The following is a 16,866-nucleotide window of genomic DNA, read 5'->3' on the forward strand; positions in this document are numbered from 1 at the left end:
TCCTTCTGCAGATAGCATTATTTTAGGCTGCGTGCAACTGTACCGCAGATACAATGGGAAGTGTGCTGGAGTTAATCTAAATTTGTATTGACAAATAATTTATCCAAACAATGAGCATCAATTCCATACGCTTTAGGTGGTCTAGCTACCAACCTGCACTGCCTGTTTCTAAAGCAGAGTTGACAAATTCAAGTAATATTTTACACCTAACTTTCGGCAACCATTACGAAATGATTGAAAGCAAACAAAAGATGTATGTTATGAAAAACAGCTTAGTGTGAAGGGCCAACAATCTACTGAGAGATTTTTGTGCTTCCATTTACATATGCATTAGGGCGATACTGCGATTCAGAGGAGCCAAAAAGAAACGAAAGGAAGCTTTGGGTGCGACAGCATTCTACCTTTATTGTCCAAAAAGTAGAGGGTGTTGTTTCCCCAGGCACAGATGTCTTGGTGCGGGAGGCCGAATGGAGCAATGTAAAAACAGTCCAAAATAGTGGTGATGTTACACATAGCTCCTTCCTGTACATCGTAAGGCCAACAGCATCAATCCCTTTTTGTACTTTATCACAAGAAAAAAAAAAATGTATCCAAATAATTTACAGTAGGCACAGAACTGTAAGGCACTTCTGCGGCAAAGAGGTAAGACGTGTGTTGGTGGGCAGCAGTGCTTCGTAAGTGTCCGTGACCGAAACCGTTACACCGGGGCGCAGGCTGGGCACCGCCTGGCTACGGCTTGACCTTGGCTCGGGCATAGAGTGGCAGCCATGGTCGGCGCGGCGGCTACGGTGTTTGAGGTGGTCTCAGGTACGTACACAAGCTCCGAAGGGACGCTCGGGTTTCAGGCGCTCGGCTCTGGTGGTCGGCCGATGGCTGGCTGGCCCCGTGAGAGACTTGCTCCTCATGCGAGGCCGTACTTTGATAGATGTTTCAGCGTGTAGCGTGGCGGTGTGTCGCCTTTATAGACTCGAGGCACTTGGGTGTCTTGGCGTCACACCTGCACGCCCAACACGGGATCTACGGTGTACTCGTAGCGCTGTGGGGTGGACGCAGCGGTTGGCATTCCCGGAGTGCACGCCCCTTCCTCCTCGGCGATGTCGGCCTCGGGAGGAAGCACCGGGACGGTGGACTGGGCCCGCGTGAAGAAGGCCATTTTTTCTCTGGTGGGCAAAAGACAAGACCACTTGATTAGCATCCAAGAACCACAATGTAAGGAGAAACAAAACATAAGAAAAAACGAAACATTACAATGCAGAAATGGACACAACAACAGGTTTTAGCTGTATGTCATGTAGCAGGTTTGGCTCATATCCGAGCTGACCAAATTCCGATGGGGCAGAATGCAAGAACACTAGCGTGCCTTGCTTTGAGTGCTCAAGAATCCATGGAGGTCAGAATTATTCAAGAGCATCCCACACTGGTGTCTCTCGTAGACTGTGAGCTCCTTTGGGACGCCAAGCCCTAGAGAACTAAATTTTAGTTGTCGACAGTGTGACACGGAAAGATGACAAGACTAATTAAGGAAAGTATCCGGAATGGCAATTCCCTGGTACATTCCGTTGCTTAGTATGTACCAGGGAATCTGCAAACACATTTTTTTGTATCGCAACATTTAACAACAGCAGTTCAGGACATCAATACAGGAACTGAGAAATGGGTTTTGGAGTTCATATACCGTCAGATTCGTTTTAGAATAAATTGATGAAATATACATAATTACTCACTCAAACTTTATTTCAGTAAACATTGACTATAAAAGAAATTGTGGTTTCCTGAACTGTCACTGAAGTTAGGGAGTGCAAAGTGTGATATAGTTAGGTGTACAGGTGCGATCAAAAGTGTGCAGACCACGGGATCGCGTGGCAGAATGCATCGACGCGCCAGCTAGCGACGAGACACGACGAGACACCTGCTGCAAGGGCGCATGCGCGTCCCGTCTTATCACTTGGCTTCTCATGTCGCTCTGTTGGACGCGGTTACGGCGCTCGTACCCAAAACGACAACTGGGTGTCGCTTTCTTTGCTCCATCGAATCTGTGTCATTCTTTTACGTAGCGGCTGCAACGGGGCCGGTTCAACACCGGCTCGCGTTGTTATTGACACCGGTTGATTAGGATAAGTAAGCATAGCGAGCATCGCACAACCTGACGAAGCCAAACGCACAAAATTAAATTTTCTCAGGCCAGCTTGCCTTTGTCGGGCTAATCCAAGTTGCACTTAAATGAGCTTAGTCAAGTCAAAGTTAATGTAGCCGAAATTAATCAAATGTAGTGGAGCACTTTATGACCTAAATAAGTGAGGTGTAAGTAGGTTTAGTTAAGCCCAGTCCAGCTTGGTGTTTTCATGTTAAGCGAAGTTAAGCTTAGATGAGCCCAGATGAGTCGAAATAAGTATAGCCAAATCTAATTAGGCAAAGTTGATCATGCTCATCCTTAACCTAGCCGTGCAAAATTAGCCTATACAAGGCAAACCTTATCGTGGCCAATTAATCTAGGTCGACTTCCCCATGAGCCCACAGAAGTCAAGGGCAGGAAGATACTAATTACTCTTTACCGACTCCATACTAATTAGGATTATTTACGTCTAATTAGTGCTAATTATTGTGAACACTAATTATGACTAAATATTAGTCTGAAATGCAGCTAGAGTATCCTCTATACTGGAATTTCACGTGGCATAATTAAGCTAAATATGCATAACTAATCTAATTAGGCAAACACCAAGGTAATTATAAAAACTCTGATGAAGCTTGGTTGGTCATAGCATCATCTTATTAAAACACAAATAATTAACGTAATTTAAATCGAATTCTCATGAGCTCAGAGAATCCAAGCTCAGCATGATGCTGATTACTCCTGACCGAGTCGAGTCTCATTTACCTAAATATCAATCTAATTAGCCTTAGCTATATTTATAAATATTACTGAATAATGTGCGTGACATCAAAGCCCACCCGAAGTACCCGAGTTCGATGTCGCAGAATTATGCAAATCACGGCTCGATCCGCCTAATATAGACATCTTTGCTGCATAGGACGCTTTTGAGAGTAAAGGTGTTTATCAATTAGGCGTAACTAGGCGTAATTTGCATAATTCTGCGACATCAACTCGAGTACTTCGGGTGGGCTTTGATGTCACGCACATTATTCAGTAATATTTATAAATATAGTTAATGCTAATTAGATTTATATTTAGGTAAATGAGGCTCGACTCGGTCAGGAGTAATCAGCATCATGCTGAGCTTGGATTCTCTGAGCTCATGAGAATTCGATTTAAATTACGTTAATTATTTGTGTTTTAATAAGATGTTGCCTAATTAAAGCTAATCATATTCCAATTGGTTTGATGATGCTATGACCAACCAAGCTTAATCAGAGTTTTTATAATTACCTTGGTGTTTGCCTAATTAGATTAGTTATGCATATTTAGCTTAATTATGCCACGTGAAATTCAAGTATAGAGGATACTCTAGCTGCATTTCAGACTAATATTTAGTCATAATTAGTGTTCACAATAATTAGCACTAATTAGATGTAAATTATCCTAATTAGTGTGGAGTCGGTAAAGAGTAATTAGTATCTTCCTGCCCTTGACTTCTGTGGGCTCATGGGGAAGTCGACCTAGATTAATTGGCCACGATAAGGTTTGCCTTGTATAGGCTAATTTTGCACGGCTAGGTTAAGGATGAGCATGATCAACTTTGCCTAATTAGATTTGGCTATACTTATTTCGACTCATCTGGGCTCATCTAAGCTTAACTTCGCTTAACATGAAAACACCAAGCTGGACTGGGCTTAACTAAACCTACTTACACCTCACTTATTTAGGTCATAAAGTGCTCCACTACATTTGATTAATTTCGGCTACATTAACTTTGACTTAACTAAGCTCATTTAAGTGCAACTTGGATTAGCCCGACAAAGGCAAGCTGGCCTGAGAAAATTTAATTTTGTGCGTTTGGCTTCGTCAGGTTGTGCGATGCTCGCTATGCTTACTTATCCTAATCAACCGGTGTCAATAACAACGCGAGCCGGTGTTGAACCGGCCCCGTCGCAGCCGCTACGTAAAAGAATGACACAGATTCGATGGAGCAAAGAAAGCGACACCCAGTTGTCGTTTTGGGTACGAGCGCCGTAACCGCGTCCAACAGAGCGACATGAGAAGCCAAGTGATAAGACGGGACGCGCATGCGCCCTTGCAGCAGGTGTCTCGTCGTGTCTCGTCGCTAGCTGGCGCGTCGATGCATTCTGCCACGCGATCCCGTGGTCTGCACACTTTTGATCGCACCTGTACATTACATGTGCTCAGAAACCTTAAATAAAGAAATGAAAATCTGCAGTTTTGGTTCCAATATTAAGCTACAACTATAAGGCACATTGTAGTGGGAGACAACAGATTAATGTCGACTTCCAGGGTTTCTCTAAAGCAAAGCTACATACAAATGGGCATTTCTGCATTTTGTCGCCACTGAAATGTTACCCATGCTTAGCAGCACAATATCGAACACTTTGAAGGGACACAAAAGGGAAAAGAAATTTTTATCGTGTTAGCAAATTACAATTTCACAATACAGAAAGCACCACTCCTACCGTGAGAAAATGCTTGGTAAGCGAGAATGTGCAAAAAAAAAAAGAGACAAAGAAAAGAAAACACAGGTGGTGACGACACCTTCATGTTCCTGCACCAGTTTGCTGTGGCATCAGATATGTATTTCCAACGGCCTTTGCTAGGGCCTACGTAATTGTTTATCGGCAAAAACTGTTTAGATTGTGTTGTGAAGAACCCAAAGTCGTAATAGAGCAAGTTTCATAAAAGTTAATTGAACTAATGAGGCCAAAGTACACAAAAAAGATAGACATTCATGGCGTCACACTGATGTTCTTGTGCTTGTTACAATGGCGAAATTAATGACAATAAAGTTCTGAAAAAAAAAAAAAATTTATTCATTTGAAATTTGAACTGATTTAGTCTTTCACTTTAGTGTCCCTTTAAGTCTCATTGCTAATAGTAAAATGCTCTGTCGGGTAACTCCACTATTTCACACCTTTTTCTGGTGATACCGTAGTCATATGGAGCACGTTGAAACACACTGGAACTGCAGCCAGTATGCAGCAAAGGTTGTAATCATGAACCACACAAGCAATATGACAGCTCATAGGTTAACTTGATCTGAGGACAAGGCTGTTGATGACCAGAAACATGAGCGTTGATAACTTGACCCGAAGACAAGCCTGGTGATGACAAAAACATCACTAGTGATAACTTGGCCTAAGGACAAGGCTGCTGATGACCAAACATGACCAGTGATAACTTGATCTGATGACCACGACCACAAACATGATCAGTGATTACTTGGCCTAAGGACAAGGCATTGGATGACCACAAACATGAGTGTTGATGATTTGACCCGAGGACAGGGCTGCTGATGACCACTAACATGAGCACTGACATTTTTGGAAGTAACAAACTTTGTACATATTCTTCATGCATACAATCGGTCAAGTGAGCAGAAAGAAACGTACTTGAAAAACGACATGTCAGGTTGTTTCTTGCGACTTTTGCGCAACCTGTATATCTCCCGAGAAGTTTTCTTGAGCAACTTTTCTGTCTTCTTCTCCTCCACTGTCTGCTTTGAGGCCTGCAGCAGAAACAGAGAGAGGAGTTGTGAGTGCAACTCATCCCTTCGGCTTCACTTTGCAACAACAGGCTTAAATATCTCACCTGGCGGTCTGCTGCTGCCAGTACTTGTCGCAACCGTTCATCATCGGCCAACCAGGAAGGTATCTCAGTCTCACCTGGAAATAAAGCAGAAATATTCACTCAGCAAATGTAATGTACAAACCTCTTCAAGACGTGGGTCTTGAAGGAGTCTTTTTTCATTGGTTGGGTTAATGATGATGATATGTGGAGTTTAATGGCGCAAGGGCCATGCTTGGCCAAAGAGCGCCATGAACAGTGATGAAAGATGTAACATTGATCCTTGAGTTCTGATATGTAAAGTATGTGAACAATGATTGTGTTGAATGGCTGTAAAGGGGCCTTAAAATTCCTCGCGCTAAATGCGGGTAAAACATAGAGGTATTAAAATCATGACAGTGACGTGAAATGTGTGCATTCAGGATCAATGTCAAGAGGTCGTGACAATAAAACTATGTACAGATGGCATCAGCACGAATACCTCGTCGACGGCCCTTGTGTCCAAGGGCCGCGAGGTAGGTGCTTTTCTAGTGTAGCTGCCACATGCACTACCTCTATTCAGAGGTTGTGCTACGGGTGCTGGGATAGATGACGTGGAAACTATGTATATCTTTTAAGGGGAGATGCGGGTCGAAAAACACGAGTTTTCTAAAAAATTATCGATTTTTTGTTTTCGCCTGTTTTGTTAAGATTAGTACCTCTACTGTTCTGAAAAAAAAAATCAATGTCGAGACTCAACTGGAAATGCTTTAAAATTGCGTCTAAAGAGCACAAGGTGGCTGTCAAAAGGCCGAAAGTGTGTCATCTTCGAGCACCTTGCCGCTGATAATGCGCCGCCGCTCACCATTGTCGACCGCATGAGGCGAAGAGCCGAGCCTCACTTTTCAAATAACAAGTTTCCCGCGCTGCTGCAGCGCAAGAAATAATAAAGAGAAGCACGCTTTTGCCGCCTTCTTCGAGCGCCGCGACTGGCTTTAAATCACGTGGTACGGATCGGAGCCGCCATTGGCCGCTGCGCGCCTGTGTGTGCTGTGAAGCCTACTTGCAGGATCCGTGTCTCGTCGAGCAGCGCAGCTGAACAACGCTTTTCTCGAGTGCTTATCCGTTATGGATGAAGAAAGCCGTAGGAAGCGCGGTCACCGGCCTGTGAAGTTTCACGCGACGCACAAATTTCGAGGACGCCGGCGCAAATCAAAGCCGAACACTCAAACCACGAAAAGATCGTCTGCTGCCGCAAGGCGTAGTGGCAGTGACGCCGATGCGTCCGACAAGTTTGCCGCGGCATTCGAATATGTGAGTGCCTCCCAGAAAAAGATCGGACTCTTCGAAGACGAAGAAAAATCGCAGGACGACGAGTCTTCGTTGATTGCTGATATGACAGCATTGAACATGTTGGTTTAATCGAGGGCACTCCAGTTTTGAACGTGTTCTGGAAGAGCTTGGCGTGCTCCCGTCTCATGATCTGGTTGCTCTTGGCACATCACGGGACAGCACACGCCAGAAAAAAATGTCTCAAAAACTAACAGGAGAAGCAAGGGCTCGTCGGCGTGCGCTGAAGAAAAAAATCTCTTGTCGAGGAGTCAGCTCGAAAGAGCTGTGAGGGCCAAACCTATGGTGCTGGCGCATTTTAATGCCAGTGGCCACTACAAGGAGGATTGCTCTTTCTTGTGTACAAATTTCGTTGCATTCAATGACATCTTTGATAAATAAACATGCAATTTTGACTTTAAAACTCGTTTTTCTCAAAACACAAATTTTGCCATTTTTGTCAATGTGCCCCTCCTTTTTCGGGTACTTCTGGTGCTCAGATCTGCATGAAATTTTTCCCAAAGTTTTTCCAAAGTACGAGAAATGCAATTATCTTGTTTAAGTTTCGATATTCTTATTATAAAATAAAAAAAAAGTTACGTAAACTTTCACTAGGGTAGGAGAAATATGAACTTCCAACATTAAAATTTTTCACGTCTAGTACATATTTTGTGTGGACTTCCTAATTAGTTATTTGCATTCTGCACTTTATTTGAAACATTATGAACTATCAATTGTAAAAAATTATTGAAGTTTAGGTCTGAAAAGAGGGGGGGCAAGATGCTTCAGTTTTTCACTTTGTCATGTTGCAGAACTAAAAGTATGCAACTTGCAAGAAAACTAATTATATATTTGAAATCAGCATAAAAAGTTCTATAAGCAGCTCAAGTTTCATTGCTCTAGGGTGAATATTAAAGAAAAAGTGTCTTCGAGTAGCATCTCCCCTTAAAAACGCGAATAATGAGTCATGTTTGAAGAGTGCTTCCCTACCGATGAACATTGATGGGTGTAATGGTATTTGTTGTCGGTAGGGGAGTGGGAAATGTTGTTCGCTAAGCGTGTCTAATTCCTTGCACTCGATTAAAATGTGAAGCACGGTGAGTGCTTCACCACATCGGTCACACAAAGGTGGATCGCCACCGGACAAAAGGTGTGAATGTGTACTGTGTGTATGTCCTGTTCTTAATCTGGTAAGTGTTACTTCTGTGTGGCGTGACTTTGATACTGGCGGCCAGTTCTCGATATGTGGCTTGATGACATGAAGTTTATTTCGTGTTTGCCTGTCCCACGACCGCTGCCAGTGATCTCGGAGCTTTCTTTTAATTAAGGGTTTTAGGTCGAGTGCAGGGACGGCTATGGATGTATTGGCGGTAGCGTTTTCGTGGGCAGAAGCAGCTAGCTGGTCCGCCAACACGTTTCCTCTAATTTCGCGGTGCCCTGGCACCCAGCACACTACGACATGCTGTTTGAGTGCGTAGATCGTGCATAGAGTTGTGTAAACCGAGACTAGGACAGGGTTCTTGTGCTTTTTGAGAGTTTTCAGAGCTTTCACTACGCTTAGTGAATCAGTGTATATCACTGCACTTTGTAGCTTATTTTCTTTAATATGTTTGATGGCCGCAAATATCGCGTATGCTTCAGCTGTGAAAATGCTTGTATTGGGGTGCAGAACGCCTACATCTGAAAAGGATGGGCCAACCGCTGCGTATGACACAGAAGTGTTAGACTTTGAGGCATCTGTAAAGAATTCAGGGTGTGGGTACTTGTATTGTAATTCGAGGAAGTGTGTACGGATATGTGCAAGTGGCGCATGCTTGGTAACTTCCACGAAAGAAACATCGCAATCTATAAGCTGCCACTGCCACGGCGGGAGATAGGCAGCGGGAGCCATTAGACAGTGTTCGAGAAGTGGCACACCTATTTCTTCAGCTAGTCCCCTCACACGAAGCGAGTACGGCTGTCTCATCGAGGGACGGTTGTGAAAAAGTTCAGAAGCAGACAACTCATTGACTGTAGTGTGTGAGGGGTGTTCGTTGTTTGCGTTCACTTTGAGGAAATATACAAAAGATAGGTAAGATCTCTGAAGGTGTAGCGACCATTCGTCCGATTCGACGTAGAGGCTTTCCACGGGGCTGGTGCGAAAGGCGCCCGTAGAAAGACGAATGCCCAAATGGTGGACTGGGTCAAGCATCTTCAAGGCACTTGGTGTCGCAGAGTGATAGATTATCGCCCCGTAATCTAGGCGCGTGCGTACAAGGCTTTTATAAAGGTTCATCAGGCACTTCCTGTCACTGCCCCACGTGGTGCGTGACAACACTTTTAGAATATTCATTGTTTTAATGCACTTGTTTTTTATGTACTTAATGTGCGGTATGAACGTAAGTTTTGTGTCTAGAATTAGCCCTAGGAACTTGTGCTCTGTTTTTACCAACAGACACTGACCATGTAGGTCAATGTCTGGATCGGGATGAAAGCCTCTTTTTCTGGAGAATAGGACACAAGTGCTTTTTTGTGCATTCAGCGTAAACCCATTCTCGTCTGCCCATTTACAGACCTTGTTCAAGCCCAGCTGGACCTGCCGCTCACACATTGCAAGGTTGCACGACTTATAACCGATCTGCACGTCGTCCACATATGTGCAATAAAACATGTTCCGTGGAATGTACAGACGTAGCGAATTCATTTTTATAATAAAAAGTGTGCAACTCAGGACACCACCTTGCGGCACTCCAGTTTCCTGGACAAATATTCTGGACAAGGCGTTACCCACTCGAACACGGAACGTGCGATTGGACAAATAGCTTTCGATTATGGTCAGCATCTTTCCTCGGACACCTAAGTGTGAGAGGTCTCGCAGTATGCCATAGCGCCATGTGGTGTCGTAAGCCTTTTCCATATCGAGGAACACCAAAAGAAAGAATTGCTTGTGGACAAAAGCGTCGCGAATTTGTGCCTCGATACGGATAAGGTGGTCAGAGGTAGATCTACCCTCTCGAAAACCGCACTGGTATGGGTCGAGTGATTTGTTTGCTTCGAGGAAATGTATAAGTCGGCGGTTTATCATTTTTTCAAAAAGTTTACAGAGGCAGCTTGTTAGTGCAATGGGCCTGTAGCTCGTAACGGAGGATGGGTCCTTGCCCTGTTTTAAAATCGGAATAATAATGGCTTCCTTCCAGGCCGAGGGGATCTCGCCGGAAGACCAAACAGCATTATACAGTGAGAGGAGGGCTTTTTGAGTTTCAGATGGCAGGTGTTTCAACATTTCATATACAACACGGTCGGAGCCTGGGGCGGAATTATTGCAACAGTTAAGCGATGCTTGTAGCTCAGCAATGCAGAAAGGTTCATTGTATGCTTCGTGTTTTGTGGATTTGCGCTCTAATTTCTGTTTTTCGATTCTTGTTTTGTATCTTTGGAAAGCTTCTCTATAGTGCGACGAGCTCGACACCTGTTCGAAGTGTGCACCTAGGAAGTTCGCCTGGTCTTCCAAGCTGTCGCCTTGTGTGTTTACTAGAGGAAGTGAATGTGCTTGTCGGCCTGCTACCCTGCTAACCATGTTCCAGACTTTGGCCTCCTGTGTATATGAATTAATGCCCGATAAAAACTTCTGCCAACTTTCCCTTCTGGCCTGTCGGCGCGTTCTCCTACCTTGGGACTTTATGTTCTTGAAACTGTCAAGATTCTCGGCTGTCGGAGAGTCCCTGAGCAACCTCCATGCTTTGTTTTGTTTTTTCCGTGCATTTCGACACTCAGTGTTCCACCACGGGACACATCGTTTCCCGGGCAGTCCAGTTGTTTGTGGGATGCACTTAGTTGCAGCATCCGTGAGAAAAGCTGTAAAGTACTCTACGGCTGCATCTATGCTTAAACCACACATATCAGTCCAATTTAAGCGAGTAACTTTACGAAACTCTTCCCAATCGGCTTTGTCAATATGCCACTTGGGAACCTGTGGGGGACAGTCATACATTATTGGTGAGCTCAGAAGTATTGGAAAGTGGTCGCTTCCATAAGGATTATTACCGACTTTCCATTTGAATAGAGCTAGAAGTGATGGAGATGTAATGGTGAGATCAATGGACGAGTAGGTATTGTTAGCGAAGTTATAGTATGTTGGCTCTTTCTGATTCAACAGACACGCACCGGACGTGAAGAGGAACTGTTCAATCAGACGACCTCGTGCATCGCAGCGAGAGTCACCCCATAGACTGCTATGTGCATTAAAGTCCCCAAGGACCAGGTAAGGTTCCGGGAGTTCATTTATTAAAGACTGAAATTCATGTTTTTGCAGTTGGTAGTGTGGTGGTATGTAGAGCGAGCAAATGGTGACAAGTTTGTTCAAAAGAACCGCTCGAACAGCCACTGCCTCGAGGGACGTTTGGAGTGGTAAGTGTGTACATGCTATTCCTTGATTAACTACAACGGCTACGCCACCGGATGACGCCATGGCATCGTTCCGGTCCTTTAGGAAAATAATGTAACTACGTAGAAAGTTGGTGTGCTTGGATTTTAAGTGTGTTTCTTGTACACACAGCACTTTTGGTGAATGTTTGTGTAATAGTTCCTGGACGTCATCGAGATTTCTAAGGAGTCCTCTGACGTTCCTTTGTATGATTTGTGTTTCCATGTTGGAAGTGAAGTATAGTGCTGTGTGTACGAAAAGGAAGTAGCTGTTTTTCAAACGGAAAGTTGGAACTTAAGTAACAGAGCCGTCGGCGGGCGCTGTTATCGGCTTTTTTGTTTTCTTAGCGCGCTCCAAGGAGCTACGCCGCTCTTTCGGCACCAGGGGTACCGTAGTTATGTCCATTGCCACGTGTGAGGCACTGGACGCCCGCGTACGCGAGCTGTTGGCTTGCTTTACCGACCTCGCCTGGCCAGGCGTGGTCGTGAGACCCGACGACCCTGGAGTCGCCGAGATCTCTGGCTGGGCAGGTGGAGCAGACTTAACTGCTGCCACCACGGGGGCAGCCGCCACGGCCGATGGCTCACCTTGCGTGGGCCGGGGCAGTGGCGGTGGCCGATGCGACGCTGCCCCCTGACGCGCCGCATCAGCATAGGTAGGACCATGAAAGGCCGAACACCTTCTTCGTGCTTCTTTGAATGAGATCTTTTCGCGTACCTTCAGTGATATAATATCTTTTTCCTTTTTCCAGATTGGGCAACAACGTGAATACGCGGCGTGGTCGCCGTCGCAATTCACACAATGTGGGGTTTCATTACAGGTGTCCGAGGCATGGCCTTGGACACCACATTTCGCGCAGGTAGGTCGACCTCGGCAACTCAGAGAGCCGTGGCCAAATCTTTGGCATTGAAAACATCTGCGAGGGTTTGGAATGTACGGCCTGATATTTGTCTTTGTGTACCCAGTGTCTATGGTCTGTGGTAGTTCGCTTGTGGCAAAGGTTAGTATCAGGTGTTTAGTGGGAATTTCCTCGTTGTTTCTTCGGATGATGATTCGTTTTACATTTGTCACGTGCTGATCCTTCCAGCCTTCGAGGAGTTCGGTCTCTGTAAGTTCAAGAAGGTCTGCGTCCGACACTACTCCACGGGCGGAGTTCATGGACCGATGGGGGGTTACTGTTATGGGAATGTCGCCGAAAGTTCGGAGGTTCTTTAGTTTGTCAAACTGGGTCTTGTCATGTAGTTCGAGTAGGAGGTCTCCACTAGCCATTTTCGTGACTTTATAGCCAGCACCTAAGGTGTCTGTGAGTGATTTGGACACTATGAAAGGGGACATGGTTCTAGCTGTTTTGTTACTGTTCTCACTGTGTACAACATGATAGTGGGGGAATACTTCTTTTGGTCGACTGAGAAATGTGAGTTCTTCGGTGCGTACACGCTTTGAAGCGGTACGATCATTGATTAGAGGAAACGCTCTATGCATGTTATTGGAGTTCGTTTCGGCAGCGATGGCGGCCACCCACCACGGAGCCCAACACGGGGACGCTACAAGATTCATGATGCTGAAAACATGCAGACGCCAGCCGTACACCGCTACTATAACCGAATGCGCATAGACCAAGGTTGGCTAGTTGCACAGGGTTAACCCAGGCCGCCTACGAAAACTGGGAAGTAACAGAAAATAGTAGGAGACAGGACAGCGAGGAAAGTAGATAGGAAAGTGAAAGATCAGAGAGGGGGATAGGAAAAGGCAACCGCCGATTTCCCCTGGGTGGGTCAGCCCAGGGGTGCCGTCTACGTGAAGCCGGGGCCAAAGGGGTGTGTTGCCTCTGCCGGGGGGCCTTAAAGGTCCAATCATCCGGCGTCGGCTCAACCCCCAGGATCCCCTTTTCCCCGGACACGGCAAAGCCACGCACGGCGAGGCGTGGGAGGGGGTCGAAACCCCCCCATTAGCTCGGGTCCGTGGTGTCGCTACACACCAAACGCCTGCTTGCGCAGACGCCCCTGCGGGGATTGGTTGGGTTAAGTCACTTAAGTTTTTTCTGCAGATTTCAAATCTTCAAGTAGATTTTGATTATCTGCATTAGAACAAAAGATATGAAATTTCTGAGAGCATATTTCTTACGGTACTTTTTGGTGACTTTGCTTTGTCAAACACAAAAACAAAATATGTGGCAAGACTGCCAGAGAGCTCGTCTAGCCGATGATGCTAATTTGATTGTTTTTATCGAACTTGGAGTGCAAAATAAACCGATGCAAATATGAGTGAGAAGTTTTTGCTTCATACACTTTATGATTATCGAGAATGACCACTTGGTAAACAACACTATAAGAAAATAAATAGCATCATCGGCTAGACCACCTTTCTGGTAATCCTGCCGCATACTTTGCTTTTGTGTTTGACGAAAAGAAGTTGCCAAAAATCCCCGTAAGAATTGTGCTAGAAAACGTTGTAGAACTAGGATATCTTTTGTTCTAATACAGCTATTAAAAATCTACTCAGAGATTTGGAATCTGCTGAAAAAACTGAATAAGTGCATTAAATTTCATTCCGGTCACCGAACTATTAAAAACACACTTTTCAAGACCCACATCTCCCCTTAAAGGGACACTAAAGGCAAATAACAATTTCTGTCAGAGTGAAAGCCCAATGTATGACAACTTCTAAAACGGCAGTATTATCAACAGCAGTGCCCTACTTACCGAGAAATTAAAGGGGCCCTGCAACACCTTTCTTAGTTATATTGGAATAGTCTCATTATTGACGTATGACTCTCGGAGTCATAGACACGCGATTCGGAGACACGCGCAGCGTGTCTCCGAATCGGAGACACGCTGCGCCCGTGCCTCGGTCGGTCGTGAGAACGTGCCGACGATGCAGTTCTCAGCTGACGAGGCAACACTCGAACGGCTGCCACTCTCAACGGCAACCGGCGACGGTCAAAAGCACAGAAATATTCACGTTTTCGGCACAGCGCATGGCGAAGAAAACGGAACCACGCAACTACGAGCAGACGAGCTATCGGTGAGACCGGAAGTGCTAATATTAATGTTTGTTGGGTGTTCTTAACGCGATAACATAATATAAACATACATATTATCTACTTATTGAACTCAAAATTAACAACGAAAGTAATAATGAGGGTGTTGTCGCGATTATAACATCAGCCAATGGTGGAACTACCGACAATTGCGTCATATTTTGCCGACTAATACATCATTTGTCGAGAGAAGAGGGAGCGATTTTCAGCTGACTTTGAGAATTTATTGTAAATTCCAGGCCGTGCGCATCGCTATAATATTTGGCTCGCGTGTTCTCGGGAGCCTCGACTACCGATCGGCAGCGCTTTTTGAGCATGCTCGAAAAGTGTTGCAGGGCCCCTTTAAGCTAAATGTATCACATGATGAGCGCCACGAGTGGGACATTTTCGAAGTGATCCCAATGACGTATGGAAGTCGGCCTACAATAAATCACTAGTAATCAAACTAGCAGCAGTAAAAAAAGAATATTCCGAGCATCAAAAGACGTAATAAAATGCTGTTTGTTCGTTTCCGCTTGATTCATGGAAAACAAAACCTCCGTGGCGTTGCCATGGGGAACGGCGCGCTTGGTTCAATGGTTCCGTTTTCGCCGAACTGCGCCTCGCCCGTCTCAGTGGTAGTTTCGGGATCGCGTACTGCCGTGCGTGCTTTGCGCGCTCGTGAAAGTCGCTCTGACAGAAAGTTCGACAAAATGCCGCATGCGTGTGATATTGCCTCATGCCCGAATGGTGCACAACGCCAGTGTTGCAGCAAGGAAACCGGTGTGTCTTTTCACTGGGTGCCGCGGAATGAACCCTTACGCTCGAAGTGGCTTAGTGTCATGCCATTGCGCCAGTGTGCTAAACAGTGAAAACCTCTGCGTGTGTGCTCGCTGCCCTTTCGTACTGAGGATTACGAGACCAACCGCAACTTGGTGAAGGCTTTGAATGTGCCCATCCGAGCAAGTCTTTGCCGCAGCGCCGTTGTTGCTACTGTGGGTCCCGCTACTTCCGCTCGGCTGCTACTAGTGTCGGCGGCCGCGCAGTAAAAGCGGGCAACGTTGGGCATGGCAGCAGTGACGTATGAAAGTCGTATTTTCAGGCAGGAGATTTGAAGTGGCTAACGCGATGCGGACCACTAAAAACGTGATTTTATTTCAAAATAAGCACTTCCTTGGCACAAAAGCAGCACTACGAGGTTTCTGGACCGCTATTTCAACAATCAACGTCGACTTAATATTTGCCTTTAGTGTCCCTTTAAGCAATAAAGCATTATGAATAAATAAGATCAGTGAAGTGCACCTAAGCTTGTGCTGCTTGGTGTAATATGCTGCAGAGACAGGACAATGTCAATATGGAGTTTTAGTTTGTCCGCAAAATTTCAAGTGTTAATGATTACTGGAGTTGTAGGCTTAAGCGACTAGGATGGTGGCGCGCATCTGATAGCACAGAGCTCAACCCCATAAACACGGAGTTATTGCTACGATAAGTGCAGATTTTAGTTTGCAGCCGGCATGAATTTTCTACGGTAGTGTAACTGTGAACACATTGGCTTTGAAACGTTTTTCTAGACAAGAACAATCACTGAGCACAAAAACAGGTCTGAAAGACATTGTGGTTACGCGAAGCATGATAAGATGTTGCTACCAGTGCCTGGTAACGTGGTATTACATGAATGCCACGGCACATACCAAAATACCAGACATAATAAGCATCTCTACTGTTTCTACATTTACACGTTTGCATGTGTTTTCTTTAGTGGCAAATACGTGCTTCGGTCAGGAATGCGCCGACGGCGATGCAAAAAGAAACTCACCTCTCGCTTTCGTGTCCTCGAGGCGTCTCTTCATCTCCCTGAGGCGGGCCAAGTCCTGCTGCAGCAGCTGCAGCCGCGTCTGCGATGCCTGCAGGTCCAATGCAAGATCCAGGGATGTCCGTGCCCCTGACGCGTGACTGGCCGCCTTGCCTCCCTGAGCAGCTGACTGCACCAAAGACCACACAATGAACACATTAATTTTGGCACTTTGAAATTAATGACGGCACAGCTACATTCGTCTTAATGACAAATGGAAGAATTCGCCAATGGACCGACATCAAACGAAGACAATGCTATGATTTCATCACACCTCCCTCTATCTCTCAACATTGCCACCCACTTCTGGTCTGTCACAGGATTTCCACTTGCAACCTCCAGTGTTCCATTCGCTTCCAGTCTTAAAAACCTTCTATCGACAACTTCCAGTAACAGCATAGCTAAGGAAGGACACTGCTCGAGCTTGCCGGGACCAGAGGAAAAGACACAATCAACAGATCTTCCCAATGTTAGTGCTCTATCCATGAAATTTCGCTGCAACGAACCCTCTCGCGTGTCCCGTCAATCTAATTGTAGTGCGATTTGATTGTATATTTTGTATTTAACAACCGATTGAGACCAATTCTCCT

At 45.4% G+C, this 16,866-nt stretch overlaps 1 protein-coding gene across 1 annotated transcript; it reads right to left on the reverse strand.

The window, feature by feature from the left end:
- Positions 1 to 387: 387 nt before the first annotated feature.
- On the reverse strand, positions 388 to 16,454 carry LOC119381509 (protein WWC3; the record flags this gene model as incomplete). The annotated part of the gene is made up of 4 exons (XM_037649284.2): positions 388 to 1,160; positions 5,521 to 5,636; positions 5,720 to 5,793; positions 16,241 to 16,454. Coding segments are annotated over 4 exons (573 nt in total), but the record flags the coding sequence as incomplete, so codon positions are not given.
- Positions 16,455 to 16,866: the final 412 nt, after the last annotated feature.

The sequence above is a fragment of the Rhipicephalus sanguineus genome, chromosome 2 (genome assembly GCF_013339695.2).
Source record: "Rhipicephalus sanguineus isolate Rsan-2018 chromosome 2, BIME_Rsan_1.4, whole genome shotgun sequence".
NCBI lineage: Eukaryota > Metazoa > Arthropoda > Arachnida > Ixodida > Ixodidae > Rhipicephalus > Rhipicephalus sanguineus.